General features: G+C 63.0%; 1 protein-coding gene across 3 annotated transcripts; it reads left to right on the top strand.

Moving 5' to 3' along the window:
- Window positions 1–634: 634 nt before the first annotated feature.
- Window positions 635–21,406, top strand: KIF1C (kinesin family member 1C). 3 transcript variants are annotated; one of them, XM_043582793.1, is made up of 23 exons: window positions 650–762; window positions 2,310–2,430; window positions 2,680–2,812; window positions 3,166–3,242; window positions 3,627–3,806; window positions 4,484–4,549; window positions 4,932–5,110; window positions 5,199–5,310; window positions 5,437–5,514; window positions 5,651–5,716; window positions 5,800–5,875; window positions 6,334–6,412; window positions 6,564–6,709; window positions 7,633–7,802; window positions 7,988–8,067; window positions 8,179–8,254; window positions 12,453–12,532; window positions 13,390–13,484; window positions 16,644–16,727; window positions 17,081–17,267; window positions 17,373–17,445; window positions 18,140–18,748; window positions 20,144–21,406. In XM_043582793.1, the coding sequence occupies exons 3-23, from the start codon at window positions 2,707–2,709 to the stop codon at window positions 20,819–20,821; spliced, it is 3,297 nt and encodes a 1,098-aa protein (XP_043438728.1). In that variant the 5' UTR covers window positions 650–762; window positions 2,310–2,430; window positions 2,680–2,706; the 3' UTR covers window positions 20,822–21,406. The 3 variants fall into 3 exon arrangements, with proteins under 3 accessions (XP_043438727.1, XP_043438726.1, XP_043438728.1); XM_043582792.1 differs by lacking the exon at window positions 2,310–2,430 and having other exon boundaries at window positions 635–762; window positions 5,803–5,875; XM_043582791.1 differs by lacking the exon at window positions 2,310–2,430 and having other exon boundaries at window positions 635–762.
- Window positions 21,407–23,903: the final 2,497 nt, after the last annotated feature.

Below are 23,903 nucleotides of genomic sequence, written 5' to 3'. Positions count from 1 at the left end.
GAGGCGGCGGCCGGCGGGGCAGGGACAGGACAGCGCCGCCCCCGCGCTCGGTCGCGGCACCTGAGGTGGCGGCGGCGCGGCGGCTTTCTAGAACGCCGGGGAGGGCGCGCGGCAGAGAGAGAGGGTGTCGCTGACTGGAGTCAGGGGCGGAGCCTGCGCGCCGCGCGCGGCCGGGGGCGGAGCCTGGGCGGGGACCACCCCTGGGCGGGGCGCGACGGGCGGCCCCGCCCCTGGGCGCGCCTCCGACGGCGGCGACGTGCGCGGGTCCGGGGCCTGGGTCCCCTCCAGGACCCGCCCCCACCCCCCCTTCTGTCCCCGGCCCGGCTCCTCCGGCGCCGTAACCCTCCCGAGGGCCGGTGTCCTGCGTGCCTCTCTGCGTCCGCAGCTCGGTTCCCTGTCCGCGCCCGGTGGGCCCCACAGTCCGGAGGGCATCGCCCCTTTAACCGCAGTCCAGGGCGCTCCCGGGCCGGTGTCGGGACGGCGCGCGCGCCCGCTCGCGTGCGCGCGCCCGCCGGTCCCCCGCCCCTCGCTCCCGCCCCAGCTCGCGCTGCCCGGGCGGGCGCCGGCCGCTGGCGCCGCCGCTGCCGCTCCTGCTGCCGCCGCCCCCGGGGCGCGAGTCCGTCGCCCGCCGCCCGGGCCCCCGGCGAGGGGCGGGGGCCGCCCGGAGCCCGCTCCGGACCTGCCCGCCGCCGCCTCCCGCGTCCCGGGAAGGTCGCCCCCGTGCTCCCCGCCGAGCCGCTCCGGGAGCCCCGCGGCGACGAGGTGAGAGCCGGGGGGAGGGGGGGCGGGCAGGGAGGGAGGGGACGCCCGCCGTGGAATGTGCCGGCCTGGGGGCGGGGAGCCGGGGTCCCCGGCCGGCCGCGAGAGCCGCGGTCATGTGCTGTTTGTCCCGCGGAGGCGCAGAGAGGTGCCAGGCCCGGGGCGGCCGTCGGGCGGCGGGCCGGGAGCGCCGGGTCCGCGTGGCCGCGCCGACAGGCCGGGACGGGGCCCTGCGAGGGGATGGCCGGGCGGGGCGAGGCGCAGGTGCCCCGGCGGGGCCCCGAGCCCGCGCCCACCCGCAGCCTTGCCCCATCCGCCGCGACGGCGCGGCCGTGGCGGTTCCCTGTCGTCGCCCCTTCCCTGCCCGGCTCAGGGTCTAGGGGGTCAGGGTTGCGCTTCCTGAGACAGCCTCTGTGATTTGAGCTACTCCCTTCCTGTCCTGGGGCAGACCGGCCCTCTCCCCCTTTCCCATGCCCTGCCCAGGAAGGGCTGCGGGAGGTGAGGCCCAGCAGGACTTGGGTTCGGGGCCCCAGCATCCCGGCCCGGCTTCACAACCCTCCACCCTCCTGTCCGTGGGCGTGGGCTGCTCAGCCTCTCCTCCCAGGGTGTGAGCACTAGGTCACCCACATTCCTGGGCTCCAGCCTGGCACCTTCCCCAGGGCGGTGGACGCCATAGCGCTAGCCCCAGGCTGGGGCCCGGACATACCTGTTTCCTCTTGGGGGAGACCCCAGCCCTTCTTCCTCCCCCCAATAAACACGCAGGTATTTCACCGGGGTCCCCCAACAGAAGAGCCCCGGGGGGTTGGTGTGATGGATACAGGATGACCCCACCCTCCCCTGCCCATTGTCCTGGATCCTGAGGAGGAAGCGCTGGGGGGCTGGGCGAGGGGTTTGGGGCCCCCTGGCCGGTCCTGTGGATCCCAGTCCTGGGCTCTACCTCCAGCCCTTGGACTTTGTCCAGTGGCAATTCCTGCCTATGTGGGGCTTGTGGGCTCTAGGTGGGAGCTGGTTTCTACTTCTTGGCTGACTCTGTGGGGGAATTTTAGGGCAGCTTTTATATTTGGGGTTTTCCTTCTTGTCTCTTCTGGGCTCCCACTTTGTGCTTTTGCCCCAGACCTCCCCTCCCTGTCTCACATTTCTGTGTTTCTTCTGTGGCCCCTTCCATTATTTCTTTCATAGCATGACCTGGATCTGGTTTCCTCTCTCCTATCTCTCCTTTTCTTGGTGTCTGAGACTTTGTGCCATTCCTCTGCCCCTCTTCCTGCCGCCTTCGGTGTCTCTGCCTATGTGTCCCTCTCTCTGAACCACCCTCTGTCCAGCCCCCCTCTCTCTCTCTCCTCTGTCTGGACGTTCAGTACACTTGTGACTGACGAGGAATAAAAATATCACGGTCCCTGCCCTTGGATTCACATTGCATTCAGCCACTGCGGCGGGACATTGTCCTTACCTTTCCTAACGTGACCCCCTGCCCCTGACCTCCGGCCGTGGAGCCCCTGACACACCTCTGGAGCCACAGACATAGCTCCTAACCACTCTTCCCCCACAACCAGGGTTTCCCCCACAGCCCCAGCTGGTGTGGCCAGGCCCCAAGTATAGGATGGGGCTTCCCCTACGAGGGCCGGTGGGAGCCAGAGCTGATACAGCCCCCCTGGTCTGGGGCCGGGACACCAGGTAACTCTTGGATGACGGTCCAGGTCCCTGCGAGCTGGGATATGGCAGGGGAGAGAGGCAGGAACACCTTCGGGAGTCCCTGAGGAGAGTGACATTGGGGAGGAGGGCCAGAGACTAGGAACTAGGTCCTCGGGGGTGCTGGGGAGCTGGGGAAGTGGGTGGAGAGACTGGTTCCTAGGAGAAGACAGGTCACAGATGTCTGGGTCCCCCCCAGCGGCTCTGACCACCTTTTCCTTCTCTGTCCTCCAGCTGAGGAGGGTGAGAGTATCTGGAGCCATGGCTGGCGCCTCGGTGAAAGTGGCAGTGAGGGTTCGGCCCTTCAACGCCCGTGAGACCAGCCAGGATGCCAAGTGTGTGGTCAGCATGCAGGGCAACACCACCTGTGAGTGCGTCCCCCGGGGCCTGGCTGGGCACAGGCAGGGCAGGCGGGCCCACCACGCTGGCCTGTCCTGCTGGGCGGAACCAGGGGAGCAGGTGCTGGGCGAAAGGGCGGGGGCAGGCTGGCCTTTCCATGCTCCCAGTCCCTGGGAGGGGGAATGTTGGCCTGGAGCCCTCCATTGCCCAATCGGGAGCCTGCCGGTGGGGGGCGGGTCCTGGGAAGCCAAAATTAGCCTTGGTGGCTGGAGGGGGTGGGGAGTATTAAAGGGGAGAGATGAAGCAGGACAGAGGTGGGGAGTGGGCAGAAGTTGGGCGTCCCTGACCTTGGCCTTCCGCTCTTTCCTTCTGCCGCCTCAGCCATCATCAATCCCAAACAGGGCAAGGATGCCCCCAAAAGCTTCACTTTTGACTACTCCTACTGGTCACACACTTCGGTGAGGCTGTCAGGGTGGGGGAAGAGCTAAGCAAAGAGGGAAGGGGATTTAGGTCCTGGGGAGGGGGCGCTGCTGGGAAATAGGGCCTCCATGACATGGGTCGGGACTGGGTTGGGAGAACCAGGATCCCGGGTGGGGACGGGTAGGACCCGTAGGCTGTGACCGGGACCCGGATGGGGGAGGGAGAGTCTCTCGGGATAACTGGGTCAGGTAGGAGCCTGCATGGGATCCTGTCACAGGTGATTAGGCCCACGGATGGGGTTTGCCGGGGGCACATAGGGCCTGTGGGCCGTCATCAGATAGGAGCAAGACTCTTGGGACCCGGACGCTACAGACAAAATCATTTAGAGCTCCTGCTGTCTTTCCCGCCCCCGCTCCACCTAGGCTGAGGACCCCCAGTTTGCGTCTCAGCAACAGGTGTATCGGGACATCGGCGAGGAGATGCTGCTTCACGCCTTCGAGGGTTACAACGTGTGCATCTTTGCCTATGGGCAGACCGGGGCCGGCAAGTCCTACACCATGATGGGGCGGCAGGAGCCGGGCCAGCAGGGCATCGTGCCCCAGGTGTGCACGGGACCCGGCGGGGCAGAGGGGACGTAGGGCATCGTGCCCCAGGTGCGCACGGGGCGGGAGGGCAGCCAGGCCGGGAGCGTCTCCAGCTGCCCCAGGCGGGGAGGAAGGACAGGGGCCTGAGGATTAGGGAGCAGAGACCTGGCTCTCTGAGGCTGTTAGGGAACGTGATGGGGATAGCGGTTGGCTGCTACATGGACTTTGGGGAGGGGTCTTTGCCCCCCCTAGAAGCAAGAAAGCTTAGTGACAAGAGCCGAGCTTTGGTGTCAGAGAAGCCTGGGTTTGAACCCTGGTTCCACCACGTGCTGCAAATTCATCTTGTCTCGCCATCATTTACAAGCATAGTTGCCCTGCAGACGTGTGGACTGTAGGCAAAGGGTTGACCGTAGAGACAGCCGGTTGTCGGTAACTGGAAACGGACCATAATCCTTCCTGACTGTGCAGCACGGGGGCCTTGTTCGGGGGTGTGGTGTTAGGACACCTGCGTTGGCTTCCTGGCTCCCTGAATACTACTTTGTGACCCTGGGCAAGCATGAACCTCTCTGAGGTTGTTTTCCTGTCTGTGAAATGGGAACACCCCCTCCCTCAGGGCTATGGTGAGGGTTAGAGCTGCTTGGGACAGGGCCTGGGGGGCGCGCCGTGAACAGCAGCTTCTCTGTGTCCGCTTCCAGCTCTGCGAGGACCTCTTCTCTCGTGTTAATAAGAACCAGAGTGCTCAGCTGTCCTATTCTGTGGAGGTAAGCCTGGGTCTCGGCGGGGCACGGGGAGGGCACGGCGGCCCTGGGCTGGGATAAGATCAAGGGCCGTCTCCGGAGTCAGGCCGCCTAGGGTCCACTCTCGGCTCTCCCCGCCGTTAGCAGTGGCTTCGGGCAAGTGATTTCGTGTCCCGGCCCCTGAGTGTGTTCGCTCCTGCGGTGATAAAGACCGGCCGGCCCCTCCGAGGGCTGCTGGATCGGTGAGCCCGCGTGTGCGGAGCGCTTAGCGCCGAGTCTGGGCATCACGAATCCTCGGGGTCCTCCAGCCGCAGTCGCCCGTGTCACGTCCGGGGGAACGAAGGGTGAGTCTTGTTATCGGTATTTTCGCTACCTTTCTCACCTCCTGTGTGTTTCTGTCACTCAGGTGAGCTACATGGAGATCTACTGTGAGCGGGTACGAGACCTCCTGAACCCCAAGAGTCGGGGCTCTCTGCGGGTCCGGGAGCACCCCATCCTGGGCCCCTACGTTCAGGACCTGTCTAAGTTGGCCGTGACCTCCTACGCGGACATCGCCGACCTCATGGACTGTGGAAATAAGGCTCGGTGAGGCAGGCTGACGAGCGCGGGGAGGGGGAGCCAGCGTCGGGCAGGCGAGAGGCCGCATGCAGTGACCGCTCCCTTCCCCACCCAGGACCGTGGCCGCCACCAACATGAATGAGACCAGCAGCCGCTCGCACGCCGTCTTCACCATTGTCTTCACGCAGCGCTGCCACGACCAGCTCACCGGGCTAGACTCCGAGAAGGTGGGCTTCCTGCCTCCCTCGCTCCCCCCCGCCCCGTTCCCTCGCCGGGCGGCACCCAGATCTGCCCACCCCTAGCCCCCTCGGCTCCCTGACCCCCTTACCTCCGGCCCTTTCCTCTGACCCCAGGTCAGTAAGATCAGTTTGGTGGACCTTGCCGGCAGTGAGCGGGCCGACTCCTCGGGGGCCCGGGGCATGCGCCTGAAGGTGAGGGGGCTTAGGAGGGAAGGTTGGGGTCAGTGCTGGGGGCTGCGGGTGGTGGTCTCTGGCAGGGGAGGGGTGGGGGGATGTGGATGGTGTCGGGGACGAGGGCCTCATTCCCACGCTCCTCGTCCCTTTCCAGGAAGGGGCCAACATCAATAAGTCCCTGACCACGCTGGGGAAGGTGATCTCGGCCCTGGCGGATCTGGTAAGAGCTGGAGCTGGGAGAGAAGCGGGTCTGGGACGCGGGACAGGGGTGCCCATCCTGACCCCTCCCCCTCCGTCCTCCAGCAGTCCAAGAAGCGGAAGTCGGATTTTATCCCTTACAGGGACTCTGTGCTCACCTGGCTGCTCAAGGAGAACTTGGGTGAGGCCGCCTCTCTCTCTCCACTGACTCTGCCCCTCCCATTAACCCCTTTGACATGTCTGACGAGTCCCCTTGCCACCCCTAGAATCTCACATCCCTCCCCCACCCCGTTGTCCCCTGACCGTCCCCCCTGCCGGGGGAACATTCTCGGTAGGTTTCCTGATGCTGAGGACCCACACCGGGGGGGCCTCACCGCGGGGCTCCCCGAGACCCCTCCCTGACTGCGTGCTGGCCGCTGGCTCGATCCTCCTCCCACCCTCTCTGACCGTCGCTGAGATGTTTGGTGTCTCTCTGCCTCTGACTGCCACCACAGCTAGTCTACAACTTGTAGCTTCACCTTGCCTGGGACAGTGACCCCGCCAGACCCCTGAGGGCACTGAGGCCTCCCTGACCCCGAGACCCGGTCTGACTTCTCTTAGGGCCTCGGCCAACGACAGCTCTGCCCTTTCCTTTTGCAGGTGGGAACTCCCGCACGGCCATGATCGCAGCCCTGAGCCCTGCAGACATCAATTACGAGGAGACCCTCAGCACCCTCAGGTGGGGCTCCGAGGGAGCTCAGGCCGGTGGTTAGGACCCTACCCGCCAGACGGGCTGGCCAGGATTTAACGGTCAGGGAGAGGGAGGGAAGCAGGCTGGGGGGCGCCCCCGTCTGGGCTGCACCCAGCCCTCCCCGCTCCCCTCCCCGCAGGTACGCTGACCGCACCAAGCAGATCCGCTGCAACGCCGTCATCAACGAGGACCCCAACGCCCGGCTGATCCGTGAGCTGCAGGAGGAGGTGGCCCGGCTGCGGGAGCTGCTCCTGGCTCAGGGGCTGTCCGCCTCCGCCCTGGGAGGTAGGGCTCCAGAGGAGGGCGGCTTACGGTCGCCCCTTGGCCCGCTACATCTCTTGGTGGCCTTCGCCCAGGCCCGAGGCCAGAGGGGGGCCACTGGCCACGAAGCTCTCTGCGTGCACGGTGGCACGGATATAGGTGTGAAGGGGGACGTCGCGTGCCTTCAGGCGTTTCAGGGAGGGACTGATTCCCCAGGGGCGTCAGAATGTGCAGGGGCCTGGAGAGGCCACCGGGACCGCTAAAGTGAGGGAGCAGGAGCAAAGGGCCAGGCCTGCGTCTGTGGTTCAAGCGGTAAAGCGGTTAGGATGGGCCGTGGGGGCACCGGCCCTGATCAACCTTACAGAACGTGGGGCTCGGCTGGCCGTGAGCCGCGGCCCAGGTTCTATGGCGTAACGCTCAGCCATACTATTGCCCGACGTGTCCTTGTTGGAGGCTGTATGATCTGTGTTCCACGTCCAGTCCTGGGGGCTCTCCTGCTGCAGACGGCCGGGGGCTGGGGGCAGAGTGAGGAGAGCGGGGTGTCCGTTCTTGGGAAGACAAGAGTCCGGTAGACATGGTGTTTCTTTCCCACATCTGAACGGTCGTGTTGCAGAAGCGAGAGCTACACAGGCTCTCTTCTCCCGGAAGGCAGACCTGGACACGAGGGCGCACGTGACGTGAGGCGGGTCGCAGCCACAGCTGACCTTCTGATGGTGCAACTCACCCAGCGGTGGGAGGAATTGGCTGCCTTGTTCAGTAGTGCCCCTGGAGGGCCACAAGTAGGGACTGAGTACCCGTTTGTCACAGCTGCTGTAGGAGAGCTCCCTGCTTGGCGAAGGTTGACTGGATGACCTTTGCGATCCTTATGGGCTGGTCCTCTGCGACGCCTTCTCTGAGTCTCTGATCTGTCTTTTCTTAGCCTCCTTTGATCTCTGTCTCCTTCCCAGGTCTAAAGGTGGACGAGGGGAGTTCCGGGGGTGCTCTGCCGGCTGTATCGTCCCCCCCTGCCCCAGTGTCAGCCTCACACCCCCCGGCACACAATGGGGAACTGGAACCGTCATTCCCCCCCAGTGCTGAGCCCCAGATTGGGCCCGAGGAGGCCATGGAGAGGCTGCAGGTGGGAAACTGGAGCTGGCCAGGTTGGCGGCGGGGGGGGGGGGGGGGGGGGGTAGGGGCAGCAGCTGCTGGGGGTCTAGTTCTCCAAAGCCGGAGTTGAGGAAGAGGGAGTCCCAGGAGTGGTGTGGCCCCATGGTGGGTCCTCGTCCCAGACCTCCCCAACCCGTGCCTGTCCCGTGCCCCCAGGAGACAGAGAAGATCATAGCTGAGCTGAACGAGACCTGGGAAGAGAAGCTACGTAAGACGGAAGCTCTGAGGATGGAGAGGTGCGAGTGGCGGGCTGGCAGCCGGGGCCCCGGGGGGCGGGGGTGGGAGGGAAGGTCAGGCCCTGCAGGGAAGGGGTGCACGGTCACGGTCACGTGTCTCTTTGCCTCCAGAGAAGCATTGCTGGCCGAGATGGGGGTGGCCGTCCGGGAGGACGGTGGAACTGTGGGCGTCTTCTCTCCCAAGAAGGTGAGCGAGGGGTCTGCGGAGGAGGCTCTGCTGGTCATTGAAGCTCATGGGGTTTGGGGGGTACAAGGCGAGCCCCAACTCGGATCCCTGAGCGTGTCCCTGCGTCGTCTCTGTCCCCACGCCTGCCACCTGCTGTGTGTTGTCAGGCCTCCGTGTGACAGCCTGGGGTGAGGTGCCTTGTTAGGTGCCCGTGGCCGGGGCTCCAGGGTCCCTAGAGGATACTAGGGTCCCTGCCCCTCCGGGGAGTTTTCAAGGGCTGTTTGGAACCTGCGTGTTAACAAACGTAAACCTGCACTGGTACGTGAGTTTGCTTCTGGATTCGCAAATTGGTCTCAGTAGTTATCCCGGGAACAGGGGAGGAGGTGGGAGGTTGGAGGCTGGTTGGGGTCACGATGTACTGGCTACGTATTCTTCTGCACGGCCGAATTTTGTGCCCCGTGCGTGTGTTACTGCTTAGAGAGGTACTGAGAGACGCACCACGAGAGGGTCACTGGAAGACGAGCCTGTGGGGAAGAGCCAGGAACAGGCAGCGAACCCTAGGACTGGGGTTGCGAACGTGACAGGAGGCTTAAGGACGCATCGGTGCAGCGGGAGACGCGTGGAGGCGGTGTCCCGGGGAAGGCAGTCTGGCAGGCGGACGCGCAGGTTGGGGGTGGCCGGGGGGCCAGGCTAACATCAGGCCGAGCGGCACAGCTGGTGTCTGTTGCACGCCTGCCGTGTGGCGGGTTCTCGAGAGGAGGGAGGGAGGAGAGGCCTTCAGTCGTCTCCGGCCAGCACGGCCCAGGGCCCGCCAGTCAGGGCGGGTGCAGGCCGGAGGCCGCCAGGACGCCTGTGCCGGAGTGCACGGTGAAGGGCGTCGTGGAGGCCCGTTCGAGCGAACGGGAACTTTCGTCCTTCTGGGGAGTCAGCCTCGTCTGTCTGGGCCGCGGTCCGAAGTTTGGAGGCTCAGGCCCCGGTCAGGTGTGCCGTGCTCAGAGCTGCCTGGAAGCGGTTCTGGGTTATTGGAAGGAGGCTCCTGCCGATCGATGAGGTCACGGCCGTCCGGGAGACGGAGGCTGGAAGGAGGCAGAGGCGCAACAAGAGGGGAGGGGTTTGCCCGCCCTGGGGCACAGCCGGGGAGCGAGAGAGCCTTGGCGGGGGTGCTGGGGCGTGTCCGGGGCTGGGCACTCAGGGGCCCCTCTGTAGCCTATCTCTGGGACACAGGACCACAGGTGGCTCTCTGTGTGGTCTACAGCCACACGGGGGTGCTGGGGGCCTGGGACGCTTCCACTGCAGGTGCAGCGTTAGAAAGATAGGGGGGTGCACGTTTCTTTCTTAGAGGGCTTCCGGCTGCGTGGAGATGCCTTCTACTAAGGTCCGGGGACCAGCGGACGGGGTCTTGTTTTCAGTTCTCGTAAGGGGACCATGCACGCAAGGCCCGCCCCGTCCTCCGTTCCTCCCGTGTCATCCAGGGGTGGTCCGTGCACGTACAGGCGTGTGGCACAGTTTTGCGCTGTGCGCACACACAGCCTGTCTCTGGAACAGCCGCGGTTCCACGCCTGATGCTTCTCGTGTTATAGCGTGTGCGCGCTCTGTCTGTTCTGTCTCGTGGTGCCAAAATGTTCGCGTGGACGCGGAGTCATTTATTTAACCAGCTTCCTGCTGACGGGCGTTGAAGCTGTTTCCTGTTCTTTGACGCCACAAGCGGTGTTTCGGTGTGTGGCCTTACGGGAAAGGTTTATCATTTCCAGAACAAGTTCTTGGAGGGCAGATTTGGAGTCAGACGGTAGCTGTGTAGGATTTCCACGTATTTCTCTGGAGTGCCTTCCAGAGATTATAGCCGGGTCACTTTGTACTCCCCAGGGCAGTGCAAGAGAGCCGAGGCCCCTCACCCTTTTCAGCTTTTGGTCTTTGCTGGTCTCACTGGAGACAAAGGTGTCTTAGGGTACGTTTCTGTTGCACTTGCTTTGCGTGGAGAGTCCTCACGTGAACGGGCGTGCGTATTTCAGAAGGGAGGGTGGCTGGATCTGGGGAAAACGGGTTTGGTGGGGGCGGCTCCAACCTGGGAGTGCCCCCGTGCGGGTCGGGTCCTGCGGGAGAAGCTGGTTTGTCTCCGAGAGGGCTTAGAGCCTGCGGGAAGGCCCCCTTTTTCTGGGCTCCCATCGTCAGGCCCGGGGACCTCTGCCATCAGTGATTTTTCAAACCTGGCTGGGAGCTTCCGTCACGGGGGCCGAGGGGGTGGGCAGGACCAGACTCTGGGCCCTCCGCCCCAGCCTCGGCCCCAGCGTCTCCCTGCTTATCTGCTGGACGTGTTAGGCTTTCAGGTACGGTTTCGTTTGAACAAAGGGTTCCAGGGCTGAACAAAGATTGAAAAGCACTGCCCTAAATCGTGTCCGCTCTCCCGAGGGATGGATCGCTCTCTGCTTCCAGAGCCCATTGGCGTTTGCCATTCCTGGAGCAGGGCTGAGGCTGCATCGAGGGAGGGTGAGAGCGTCCCTGGGGACCAGAGGAGGGTTGCAGCTGTGATGGTTGGGTGCCCAGGTTGGGGCACACACGTGGACACACGTACCCACCGTGGACATCGCAGGGGCGCTCCGTTCAGGGGGCTCCCGGAGAACCATGGCCGGTTACCCCCACCCTGCACTTTCTCGACTCAGGGCTTTTGTCCTGACCCCTCCTTTCACCTGGAACTGTCTTCCTTCCGCTGTCCACGTCCTCCTCGTGCTCAGGGACGAGCTGCCGTGCTATCCTTGTAGTTCTTCCTTGGTCCTTCTCGCGAGCCCCTCCCTGAGGTGGTGGCACTCAGCTCCCTGGGGACAGAGGGGCCAATGGATGAGTGAGCTGAGGGAGGGCGTGGAAAGGTCAGAGACCACTGCAGGACATCTGTTTCCCACTTGTGGTGTTTTCTTGCCAGTGACTCTGATGGCCCTACTAATGATAGCAGCGGCCGGTGGGGACTTGTCCCTGAGTCCCCAGCACTCTGCCAGGGTCTTGCACATAGAAAGCTCGCAGTAGATCCTCGTAGAACTCGGGCAGAGCATCTTGTGTTGGGGCAGAAGGCTTAAGGAAGCTTCGTGGAGGAAGTGGCATTTGAGACCGATCTTGAGGGGCAGGAAGTGAATGACTTTGACAGGTAGGGGTGGGGTCGGGAGCAAGGCTGTTCCAGGCAAGGAGACCTGGGAGCGGCCCAGGAGGGTGGCCAGAGGTGCAGGGGACCTGCTTCTGGAAGGGTGTTTGGATAAATAGGCTGGGGCACTGATGAGGAGAGCCAGGGGACCAGCATAAAGTCAGGTGGCCGTGGGCTGCCCACCAGAGTGGCCTGAGTTGTGTGGTGAAGGCAGGAAGCTGGAGACCTTGTGCAGAAGGCAGGCCTGGGGCAGGGAGGGCCAAAGGAGGGGAGCAGATGAGAGCTGTCCCTGGGGGTGTGGGGCAGGGCCGTGAGGGGGTGTGGGGGGACCCAGGCCTGGTGGACAGGGCCATGAAGGGGTGTGGGGGGACCCAGGCCGGCTCTCCCGGCTGCCCAGTTACAGCCTGGGGAGGGCGGGGGTGTCGGCAAAGAAACGCCACCCAGAAAAAGTGTTTCTGGGGAAGGGACCGGGCTGGGTTTTCCGTGTAGAACAGCGTAAGAAGCTGTTCCGTGTAGAACAGCCGGGTCGGAGGGATGGACTTCGGGGAGGGAGGCCCCGGCTGGCACCTGCCGCGGGGACCCCGGCCCCAACGAAGCGGGAGTCTGTCTGAGAACCGGCTGTGTTTCACCTGCTTTTGAATCGAGCTGGCACTTTTCGTTCTTTGGTTGTAAGATACGCCCGTGTTCCTAAGACACGCGAGCTGGAAGGCACATGGGGAGCTCGACCCCTCACCCCGTGCCCGCTTGTGCTCTCCAGAAGGGGCAGGATACGTTTTGAAGGAAGAAATGAGGCGGGGACGGGGCGTGCAGGGAAGGCAGAGGCGGGGCAGGTGATTCCCCAGGTTTCTGCCGGAGGCCGGGAGGGGGGGGACGGTTGGGTGGGCTGTGGGAGGTGGGAGGGGTACACGGGTGGGCACCTGGGCCCCTTGTGTATGTGGAGAGGTGGCTCGCTGTGTCCTGCGGTGACCTGTACCTGGGGGTCGGGCGGCTGGGGGAGCTCCCCGAGTAGGGGAGCGGCCTGCGGTGCTGGAACCTGGGGGGACGTTGCCGAAGCTCCCTCCCGCTCCCCTGACCGCTCCCCTTCTCCCTCAGACCCCCCACTTGGTGAACCTGAACGAAGACCCTCTAATGTCTGAATGTCTGCTGTACCACATCAAGGACGGCATCACCAGGTAGCGTTCGCCCCGCAGTCTCCGGGGCCGCCTCTCCTCTTGGGGTGTGGCTGCAGACAGATGGCCACGCTGATGACTCCCTTCCCTGGTGACCTTCCTGGAGACACCCCAGGTCTCAGGACAGCTACCTGCACGGCCCAGGTCGCCCTCCAGGCTTCCCGAGAAGGTGTGAGCCTGGTTGCTCAGCGGCCGTGCCCTGTACCCACCACTTCGGGACGGGGACGGGCCTCGTTTGTGGGGATAGATCCCAATTTACTGGGACACAAGGGGGCGCGGAAAGCTCCGATTGCCGCCTTCTCAGCCCCTGGTGGTGTTGCCTTGGCCTCCCCTGGTGCACCCTGCCTCGCAAGGGGAGACAGGAAGCATGGCTTCATGTTGACGAGAGTGCCCACGCGGCAGTGGGGTCGCGGGTGGCTCTGACCAAGCCCTGGGGCTCGGGGCCTCGGAGGTCACCTCCTGCAGTCAGTCAGAGGGGTGAGGATGTCCCCTCCCCCAACATAAGCATTACGGCTGATGATCGTGGGTAAGAAGTGAGCCCTCGGGCGACCAGCCCCGGGGACGGGTGGGAGGCCCGTGCTGAGGGTGCCCGCCACACTTCTGGCTCCCTTCCCCCTTGCCACGTGACCCGTGGGTAGGACCCGGGCTTTGGAATCAGGCAGGTCCTGTCTCGATCCCTGCGTCCCCCCGGGCAGGCTGTGTGACCTTGGGCAGGTGGCTTTATCTTTCTGAGCCTCGGCCTCCTTCTTCGTGAACCGGGAATGACCGCTTGGCTCACTGAGATGGGCGAGCTTGTGTTCGGAGGGGATGCGGCGGACGTCTGGCACGCGCTCACAAGACGTTGGCCGTTGCCTCCCCAGGGTGGGCCAGGTGGACGTGGACATCAAGCTGACCGGGCAGTTCATCCGGGAGCAGCACTGTGTGTTCCGGAGCATCCCGCAGCCAGACGGAGAAGGTAACGGCTGAGGGGCGAGAGCTCAGTGGCCGAGCACAGAGGCCTGGGTCGGGTCCCCACGCTGGGACTGTGGCCGTGTAAGAGGGGACGTGTCCGTCCTCAGAGCGGCTTCAAGCTCAGGTTAAGCACTGGGAGAGCGTCCGGGGCCCGGCCGTGTGCACCCGCCCCGGGAACGAGGTCTGCTGCAGCAGGCGGGAGCGACGGGGTCCTCACGGCAGACACACGACACTGAAGCGTGCCGGGGGTGGGGGCAGTGAGGTTCTGCTGAAGATGACATCTTGTCCTCGTCCTTGGTCTTGTAGCCTCAGAGAGCAAGCACTCTGGTTGTTTCTTACGGAAAGCCGTGTCCGTCTCGGTGGGGTCTCTGAGTTTATGTCCTGCTTCTGTCCAGCTGTGACGGTAGAGGTTTCTGGGAGTTCGCTGGCCCACGTGCCCCTCTGGTTCCAAAACTTGCAGACTTCTAGCCCTAATTCAGCCGTAGTAGTAAAAGCTTTGAGGACTCACAAAAGCTGAGGGTGGAGGTAGCCGTCCGTCTGATTTTGCAGCAGAACGGTACTTGTGCGTTTCCGGGTGTGTTTCGAGGTCGCCGTTTTGTTCTGGTCCAGTCTTTATTTTTTTTTAAATGTTTTATATTATTTTTTGAGAGAGACAGGGCACGAGCAGGGGAGGAGCAGAGAGAGAGACACACACACACACACACACACACACACACACACAGAATCCGAAGCAGGCTCCAGGCTCCGAGCTGTCAGCACAGAGCCTGACGCGGGGCTCGAACCCACGAACCGCAAAATCATGACCTGAGCCGAAGTCGGACGCTCAACCGACGGAGCCACCTAGGCAGGACCACCCCGTCTCTGGTCCACTCATTTTTTTAAAAGGAATAGTTTGGGTGTATGTGGGCCCGAGTGAAGTCGAGCCCTGGGACTCGGCTAGGGTAGGAGGCAGGGTGCCGTCCACCCAGGCACTCGCGGAGCCTGGAGCCTGGAGCGGTGCGCTGTGCCTCAGGGCTCTGAAGGAGGGGCAGGGAGTTGGGGCGCACACACTTTTTAAATAAGAAAAGACGCTGCCCTGTGGCTTACAGCTCAGGTTGGACACGTGCCTGGTGGGCTGCACGCTGGTTCAGGGTCTGCAGGTTAATGCAGCGGTTCTGGTCTCATTCAAGTCCTCAGTGGCAGCAGGTGCTTCCGGCGTTGGCGGGCCGCAAGCTGTCGAATCAGTTCAGCCCAGTGACTTACGGCCGAGTTCCTGTTCTGTGGTCGCCTCAAGCCACGCGCTAGGTTACGACCAAACCGTACAAGGCCCACGGAGCGAGCCCAGCCTTGGGAGCTCAGAGCACGTTTGGGAAGGTGACGGGCAGGCAGGGGACGGTTGGTTACATAGCAGTGAAAGCAACCGATGATCCTGTGCCCCAAAGGGTGGGGTCTGTGAAGGTTCAGTCCGATCCGGTCTCTGTTCTTAGGGCGGATTTGAAACTTGAGCAGACAGGCGGAGGGGCGGTGGGCAGCCCAGCCAGAGCCGTGGACGTGGAAGAGCGTTTATTACTGACCATCCAGCTTGTGCTGTTGTGTTGTCTCACGCAGCTCACAAGTGAGGGACCTGAGGCTCTCGGGGGTCAGGGGACTTGCCCAAGACCACGCAGCTAGAAGCCGGCGGAGCTGGATTGGAACACTGCTTGGCGGGCTCCAGGGCTGTGCTCTGAGCTCCGCCTGGGTACGGGTGGCTGTGGGTCCGGGAGAAGGCTGGAGCAAAGTCGTCTGCTCGCCTGGCCCCACTTCCCTCCACAATGCTCGTCCCTCCAACTTTAGATTATCTGCTCATCGACTTGTCTGACTTACCAGCTGGAAGTGAGCTCTGGGAGAGCGGGGACGTGGTGTTTTTTTCTAACGTTCATTTACTTATTTTGAGAGAGACCGCGCATGCTCATGAGGGTCAGAGAGAGGGAGAGAGAGAATAATCCCAAGCAGGCTGAGCGGAGTTTGGTCTCACAGACCGCGAGATCATGACCTGAGCTGAGATCAGCGGTTGGACGCTCAGCTGATTGAACCACCAGGCGCCTAGGGATTTGGGTTTTTATCTCCAGTGTATTTCTAAGACCTAAAATAGCGCCGGGCATATAGTGGGGGTGCAAAGCACTCACGGAACGAACAAACGAACGAATGAATGAATTTGGGGCATGGTGGGAAAGGGTAGGGAGAGACTGGTCCCCATTACAGCCACCCCACCCTCTCTGCCACATCCTTCTCTTTCCCGCTGTCACTACCTCCACTGCCCCGGAGCTGAGTTCCCTGCCTGCTTTCTTCTCCCGCGGTGTCGGGAGCCCCCTCTGCCTTACGTCACTGTTCGCTCTGCTTCCCTTGTCACTGTTAGTGTAAGAACTCAGCTCCGTGTAGCACTTTGTTTTTCTGTCCCTCAACCATTCCGTAAGGGAGGACTTGATCATCCCAGTTTACAGAAGCCGCAGAAGTCAGGCGATCTGCTCAGTATCCCTCAGCGAAGGCGTTGCAGAGCCTTTGGGACACCAGGGTCCCTCGGTGCCAGCAAGGCGCCAGTCCTCGAGGGTGGGAAGCTGCCTCGTGCTCGGTGTCCCAGCGAGCAGCGGGCTCCGTGGCTTGTACAGAGGACCGAGGAGCACCCTGGCACATGTTGGAGTCCAGTCGGCTCTGTCTTGTCACGTGGACACCGTGCTCTGCGGGCCGTGGCCCGAGAAGAGTAGTCAGGCGGCAGTTTGCGAAGCGCATCAGACAGCAGCGGGCTGGGGGCCTGCGGGAGGGGTCCAGGCTTGGCGCGGGATAGCGTTCGTTGGAAAGGAAGGAGTGGGCATCGGGAAGGCAGAAGTGACAGCCTGCCTGGACGCGAGGGACAAAGCACTCTGAGAATTACTGTCTTGCTGAGCCGCTGCTGGGGAGGTTGGAGGGGGGGCACTAGGGAGCTTCTACAGAGGCTTCTGGAATTGTAGCTGGGGCTCTAACCCTCCTTCTGCTCTTCCTTTCCTGTGCTGCCTGCCACCAGAGGGGCCGTGGCACCCCTGACAGGTACTGGAGGGCGGGCCTGGGGGCGCGTGCATGTCTTTTGGGGGGACTGCAAGATGGGAGTCTGTGAGCATCACCCCCTCCCCCAAGGGCCTAATGCCCCCCCTCCCTCTCTCCCTCTGCTCAGTGGTGGTCACCCTGGAGCCTTGCGAAGGAGCCGAGACCTACGTCAACGGGAGGCTGGTGACCGAGCCCCTGGTGCTGAAGTCAGGTAGAGGAGACCGTGTGCTGCGAGCGCTCCGGGCAGGCTGGGCCAAGAGGGTCCTGGGCAGAGGTTGCCGGGGCAGCACCGGAAAGAGGAAGGGACTGGGAAGCGAAGAAGACGGACCCTGCCCTTGGTTTCTCCCATGGCCCTGGGGAAACGGGAAGAGTGCGCATGCTCCTGGGCTCCCTCTGGCTGGCAGGGACCAGTCGGCAGGGGCTCAGACCGCCCTCGGGCTTGGGTGGCCGGAGACCTGGTGGCAGGGCTCCTGGGCTTGTGGGCAAGGCCCGGCTTCCCGTGGGCGCGGGGGTGGGTTTGCCGCCGTGGGGAGCGAGCCCACCCTTCTCTGCTCCCGTCTCCAGGGAATAGGATTGTGATGGGCAAGAACCACGTGTTCCGTTTCAATCACCCGGAGCAGGCGCGGCTGGAGCGGGAGCGAGGGGTGCCCCCGCCCCCCGGGCCGCCCTCCGAGCCCGTCGACTGGAACTTCGCCCAGAAGGAGCTGTTGGAGCAGCAGGGCATCGACATCAAGCTGGAGATGGAGAAGAGGTGCGGGGAGGAGTGCTCTCTGGACCGCCCCCCTCCCGTTGTCGGGGACCCCACTGCGGTGGCTTCAGAGCCTCATGCTCTTCCCCCCCTGCCCCCCAACCCCAGGCTGCAGGACCTGGAGAATCAGTACCGGAAAGAGAAGGAGGAGGCTGACCTTCTGCTCGAGCAGCAGCGACTGGTGAGGGCCGGCCAGGGCATGGGGGACAGAGAGGTGGTGAGGGCCGGCCAGGCATGGGGGGTGCACGCACAGAGGGGCACGGGAGGGGGGCAGGGAGGTGGTGAGGTGTGTGGAGGGGCATGCAGGGTGCATGCAGAGGGGCACGCGGGGGTGGGGGGAGGGAACATGTGTGCGTATGGAGTGTGCAGTGGGGGCCAGTGGGGTGCATTGGGGTGCAGAGGCAGGAGACGGACTGGCGACGCGATAACCCAACTCTGCCTTTGGTTCATGCTGTGTGAGCCAGAGTGGGGAGTGGGCATGGGGTCGGTGCGTGGCCGTGGCATTTAGGAGGAGATGGGACCGAAATGTGACTCGGGGAGCAAGCTGGGTGCAGGGAATTAGCGTCCCTCCCACGTGAGCAGGGCTTCCTGGACTTGACCTTTGTGATTTTCACGCATCCAAGTACTGTTTGTGCTCTGAGACTGTTCTTTAAGCGGGCCTGCCCTTAGCGCGGCCCCGTGTGCGGACCACCCGCACTCGGCACCGCCGCAGCTCCGCTCGCGGGGCTCTCTGCCAGTCAGTGTTCCACGGGCGCGCGGATTTGCGGGGGAGACGCTAGGGCCAGCGGTCCAGACAGGGCGTCTCTGGGGTCGCGGGGACCGGCGGGCCCTGGGGTGTCCTGAGCCCCCTCCCCGTTCTGTGTGTGTGGCCCCAGTATGCGGACTCGGACAGCGGGGACGACTCGGACAAGCGCTCGTGCGAGGAGAGCTGGCGGCTCATCTCGTCCCTGCGAGAGCAGCTGCCCCCGACCACCGTGCAGACCATCGTGAGGCGCTGCGGCCTGCCCAGCAGCGGCAAGCGCCGGGCCCCGCGGAGGGTGTACCAGATCCCCCAGCGGCGGCGGCTGCAGGGCAAGGACCCGCGCTGGGCCACCATGGCCGATCTGAAGATGCAGGCGGTGAAGGAGATCTGCTACGAGGTGGCCCTGGCCGACTTCCGCCACGGCCGCGCCGAGATCGAGGCCCTGGCCGCCCTGAAGATGCGGGAGCTGTGCCGCACGTACGGCAAGCCCGAGGGCCCCGGGGACGCCTGGAGGGCCGTGGCCCGCGACGTCTGGGACACGGTGGGCGAGGAGGAAGGCGGCGGCGGTGGCGGCGGCGAGGAGGGGGCCCGCGGGGCGGAGGTGGAGGACCTCCGCGCCCACATCGACAAGCTGACGGGGATCCTGCAGGAGGTGAAATTGCAGAACAGCAGCAAAGACCGGGAGCTGCAGGCCCTGAGGGACCGCATGCTGCGCATGGAGAGGGTCATTCCCCTGGCGCAGGTGCGGAGGGGAAGCCGCCCGGGTCCTCCCACGCCCCTCCCCCCTCCCCCCAGCAGCCCCAGCCGCCCGCTAGAGGGCCCCCCTTCCTGCCCCTCCTGGCGCATTCCAGGCTAACAGAAAATGCAGATTGCTGCCCCCCCCCCCAGAGCCTGTCTTTGCGGGTGACTCCGCATTTGTAATGAGTCCGCATTTGTAATGAGTCCCCGGATGTTTCAGCAGGGCCCCGCACCCCCCTCCCCCATTCGGTCCTGACCGCAGCCCCGCCAGTGGCGGTGGGATCACCGAGGCCGTTTCTGCTGGCTTTTGCCCAACGAGTTAATCTGTGTCTTCCGTGGGCCAGCCTTTGCGCCGGGCACCCGGGTTACTGGCCGCAGACACGCTGTGCTCTTCCTGCTTGCCCTCTGGGGGCACAGGATGGGCAGGCAGCCCTCAGCCCCCCCGGGGGGTTATTGGCGGCTTACTGCCCCCACCCGCCCAGCACTTCCAGCCCCAGCAGCTGCTCCTTGACCTTGCTGTGCACCTACCGCCTGGAGGCCGTTGCGCCTGGAGCGCCTTCCGCTCACCTCCTTCAGGCGTTTATTTCAGAGATAGCCTCCTGGTGGATGGGTCCCTGCCGTGGCCACCTTCACCCTGGCCCCATCCCCTGCCTGGCTCTGCTCTTTATCCCGGTATACGTGTTTTGATAAAGCACATCATTGAATACATCACATATGCTGTTATGTAATGTACCCGATGTATATCAATATAAATATTCTACTTTTAAAAAGTTAACTTGAGGAAGAGAGCACGAGCAAGCGGGGGAGGGGCATAGGGCGAGAAGAAGAAGAATCCTAAGCAGGTTCCGTGCTCAGCAGCGGAACCTGGGCTCGAGCCCACAACCCTGGGATCATGACCTGAGTGGAAATCAAGAGTCAGATGTTCACCTGAGCCATCCAGGCGCCCCTAAACATGCTCTTATATTTGACTTCTTATTGAAGCATAATCTATGTACCATTCCGCGGTTTTTCTCGTGGATGGATCAGCTGTCTCTCTCCCTTAGATGATGGCAGGCATCACCGACCTTGTATTCCCAGGGCACAGAAGGTATCGGCAGGACTTACCGAGTGCCCACCGGGCGCGGGGCATGGCTCTATTCACCCCGCGGTGGACTCACTGAACTCTTACAGCCGCCCCCGCGGTGGGTGCCCTTACTGAAGGGCTCATGCACAGGAGGGGCCTGGGTGCGGAGGCAGGGACAGAAGTGGCAGGCCAGGAAGGGTCTTAGGTCGCTCGTCCCCCACCCCCCCACAGGCCTGTGCCCTTAAACCACTGTCCCAGCCCCCTTGTCTCCATGCTCCTCTGGGGCCCTCCTGAATCTGTGCTCACCGCCCTTCTCTGCCCCGCTCTTCCTCCCAGGACCACGAGGATGAGAACGAAGAGGCCGGGGAGGCCGCCTGGGCCGCGCCGCCGGGGTCAGAGGCGGTGGAGGAGGAGGCCCCCAGCGAGCGCGCGGCCCCAGCGCGGCCCCCCTCGCCGCCCCTGTCCAGCTGGGAGCGGGTGTCGCGGCTCATGGAGGAGGACCCCGCCTTCCGCCGCGGCCGCCTTCGCTGGCTCAAGCAGGAGCAGTTGCGGCTGCAGGGACTGCAGGGCGCGGGCGGCCGGGGCGGGGGGCTGCGCAGGCCCCCCGCCCGCTTCGTGCCCCCTCACGACTGCAAGCTGCGCTTCCCTTTCAAGAGCAACCCGCAGCACCGGGAGTCCTGGCCGGGGGCCGGGGAGGCCCCCCCCGCACCCCAAGCTCCCGAGGAGGTGGCGCCCCCTCCGGCCGCCCCCGCGCGCCGGCCCCCCAGTCCCCGGAGGTCCCACCGGCCCCGCAGGAACTCCCTGGACGGAGGCGGCCGCTCCCGGGGAGGGGGCTCCGCGCAGCCCGAACCCCAGCACTTCCAGCCTAAGAAGCACAACTATTACCCCCAGCAGCCCCAGCCGTACCCCGCGCAGCGGCCCCCGGGGCCCCGCTACCCCCCGTACACCACTCCCCCGCGGATGAGGCGGCAGCGCTCGGCCCCCGACCTCAAGGAGAGCGGGGCGGCCGTGTGAGCACCCTGACGGCCGGGGCGGGAGCAGAGCAGATGCCGGAGCCGTCGCTTTCCCGGGAGCCCTGGGCAGGGAGGCGACAGGTGGGCGAGAAGGTCCGAGTAGGTGATGGACGGCGTGGCAGAGGCTGGGCCGGAGGCCGCAGGAAGGAAGCGCGCACGGAGTTGCCAGGAGCAAACCAAAGTGAAGGAAGAGAGGGTGGGGGCTGCCTCGGGGCGCCCCTTGCAGAGGGGGGGGGGGTCCCACAAATGCTGCTAGGGGTGGGGTGGGGGGTAGGGGTGCCGCGTAGCCAGTGTTTGACTTTCTTTTCAAGTGGGGACACGGGGGGGGGGGGGGGGGGGGGGGGGAGGGGAGGATCCAGGGTGAGGCGAGTTCTCTTCCCTGCCCCGACTGTCTGTCTGTCTGTCTGTCTGTCTGTCTGTCTGTCTGTGGTGGGCTTCTGTTTCCAGGGAGGTGAGGTGTGGCCGACCGGAAGTCATTCCCCTCCCCTTCCGGGCCTCCTGCTATATTTGGGGGCCCTGTCTGGATTCTGGTTTGGCTGGGGTCCCACGAGGATGGGGGGCCCTTCAATAAAGGATAGCAAACAGAGCCGGTGCTGGTTTGGTCTGGCTTTAAACAGAGGGGTAGATGATCCAGGGAAAACGCACAGATCCTAAGCGTGCGGCTTGGCGGAGTTTTACCTAGGTGCGCACCCTGGGAATCATCACCCAGCTCAAGATACAAGAGCGGTCGTCTTGGTTTCTTGGACGTTCCGCCCCATGACGCTCCCTTCAGGGTGCCGAACCCAGTCCTGATTTCCCTCCGTCCGTTTTGGTTCACCTGGCGCCTCCCTTTCTGCCCCCCACGGGGCGCGTGGTCACCGACAGAGGAGAGCGGGAGTGATGAGGGCCGGGAGAGGGAGACCCACCTGTCCGTTCCTAACAGGACTTGCAGGATTTGGGGGCAAGGCGGGGTTCAGCTCCACCCAGCCCCTCGCCGTTTGAAAGGTCTTCCGCAGAGGGAGAATCCCCCCCCCCCCCCCCCCCCCCCCGGGTTCTGTTGTCTTGGACTTTGGAATGTTGATCAAGCCCACTGCACCCACCTGATTATTTTCTTCCCATCTGTGATCCCTGCCTTGGGGCAGGGCGCGTCCCGCATCCCAAGAAGCCTTGTGTCTTGAGACTGTAGCAGGAGGATGCTGCTTGCTCGCTTGCTTTCGTGGCCTGGCCTGGAGGAACGAGGTTAAATCGTATCCCTGCCCTGCGTGCACCTTGCCAAACTCCGGAATCTTCCTGTTCTCAGGAAAACACCTCACCCGTTTGAAACTGTGAGCTGTTTGCCCACAGCTTCCTGATGTCAGTCTCCAGGCACTAGCGGCCAAAACCATAGACACGATCCCCAACTGCAGCCAAAACCACGGCCCTGGGCAAGGGTACGATTGTGTTTACTCTGGGTTTCCGCGCCCTGGTGCTGGCTACCTTCATTTTGGCAGCTTTGACTGCCAGGTCTTCAGGGACCTGTTGACAGTGACCCAAGATCCAGAACGTAATGGATAGCTTGGCGGCAGTGTTTACTTGAGCAGTTTATAATCTGGGCAAGGAGATTAAATGTGAGCAAGAAAATGATAGAATACAAAGTTCCCCGCAGGTCAGAGCAAGCTGAGCAGTTGGGACAAGTCATGTGGGGGCTGAGATGGGAGAGACAGCTCACTGTTGGAACACGCAGTTGGGTCGGTTTGCCTGGGTGGCTCAGTCGGGTAAGCGTCCAACTCTTGATTTCGGCTCAGGTCATGATCCCACAGCTCCTGAGATCGAGCCCCAACATCAGGCTCTGTCTGCTGGGATTCTCTCTCTCTCTCTCTCTCTCTCTCTCTCTCTCTCTCTCTCTCTCTCTCTCGCTGCCCCTACCCCACCCATATTCTCGCTTTCTCTTTCTCAAAGTAAATAGACATTAATTTAAAAAAAAATAATAAAATACAGTTGGGTTATTTTTCCCTAAAGCTGCCTTATATAAATGTGTATTATCTACTGTAATCAGTCTTTTAGAAGTGCCCACCAATCTTATTTGCTACACGTGCTAACATTCCATAACCATGCCAGACGGCCCTGTAACGTCGATCTGTTTTGTCTCCATTTTTCAGACGGGAAGACAGGTTTGAATATGATTAGTGAGCTGCCCAAGGTCATACACTTCCTAAGAGAAAACGTTAGGATTCCCACCCAGGCGATTTGACTGAAGCCCAGACCCCATACTGTGTCTCACACCCCCAGCTTTCCTTCTAGAAGCCAGCATCCCTTCTCGCCTTAGGTATTCTCGAGTATTTCCTGTGTCTGCCTCCAGTTTCTCGCCCCTGAAGACCTGAGAGCCACTATCCCCCCGCCCCCCCTCAGGAATCATGGGCAGAATCTGCCAGTTTTCTTGTCTGCTCAGCTTAGACATTTCTTCAATTTCACCCTTGGTTTCCTTGGAAATTTCATTCGCTTTTTTTCATTTCTTTCGGGGGGGGGGAGGCTTTTTCCTTTTGTTAGGTACTCATTTGGACTTTTTGCTTTTTCACCTGGAGTTTCGGGATCTTGAATAAATACATTTGGAGATCCCAAAACTTTCTTGAAAAAATAGCCTTCTTCATACCTTTCTATATATTCCCAGCTTCTAATTTGGCTCGAAGATGTAAGGTCAGCGGGGACTTGATGACATTTCGGTGCAGGTAGACGTTGGGTACCTTCCACTAGCCATCCCGAGAGACCCTCCTTTCCTGCCCGATCACCGACTCTGCCCACACCGCCAATGTATCCCTTCATGTGAACTCTCTGAAACCCTGGGTGCCACTGGGCTCCTGTGTCCTGTACCAGTAGAATTTTGGGGGACGCTGCCTACCCAAGGCAGGCTGGCTTTCAGTATCCCCCCTAACCTCACCCGGGTCTCAGGCTCTCCCCATAGCCCCACCGCTCTGTGCTGCTTCCTTAACACATCCAGCTGCCTGCTAAGGCTGGCTTTAGTGCCTGCCCCCCCCCCCCGCCCCCCTGCCGAGGTCAAAGACCAGCAGACTGTGGCATCGTCTGGAGACAATGTCTCCTCTAAAGGTCTGGCCACCAGATGGGTGCTG

This window comes from Prionailurus bengalensis, chromosome E1, assembly GCF_016509475.1.
Source record: "Prionailurus bengalensis isolate Pbe53 chromosome E1, Fcat_Pben_1.1_paternal_pri, whole genome shotgun sequence".
Lineage (NCBI taxonomy): Eukaryota > Metazoa > Chordata > Mammalia > Carnivora > Felidae > Prionailurus > Prionailurus bengalensis.
The sequence above is the reverse complement of the archived record's forward strand: the minus strand, read 5'-3'. Positions and strand labels throughout refer to the sequence as shown.

What these genes read in the sequence shown, in the direction of transcription:
- KIF1C (XM_043582791.1), top strand. Translation starts at nt 2,707, where the DNA reads ATGGCTGGCGCCTCGGTGAAAGTGGCAGTGAGGGTTCGGCCCTTCAAC. An exon ending in TCTCGGCCCTGGCGGATCTG is followed by an intron (nt 5,717 to 5,799) that starts GTAAGAGCTGGA and finishes TCCGTCCTCCAG; the next exon opens with CAGTCCAAGAAGCGGAAGTC. An exon ending in AGGCCATGGAGAGGCTGCAG is followed by an intron (nt 7,803 to 7,987) that starts GTGGGAAACTGG and finishes CCGTGCCCCCAG; the next exon opens with GAGACAGAGAAGATCATAGC.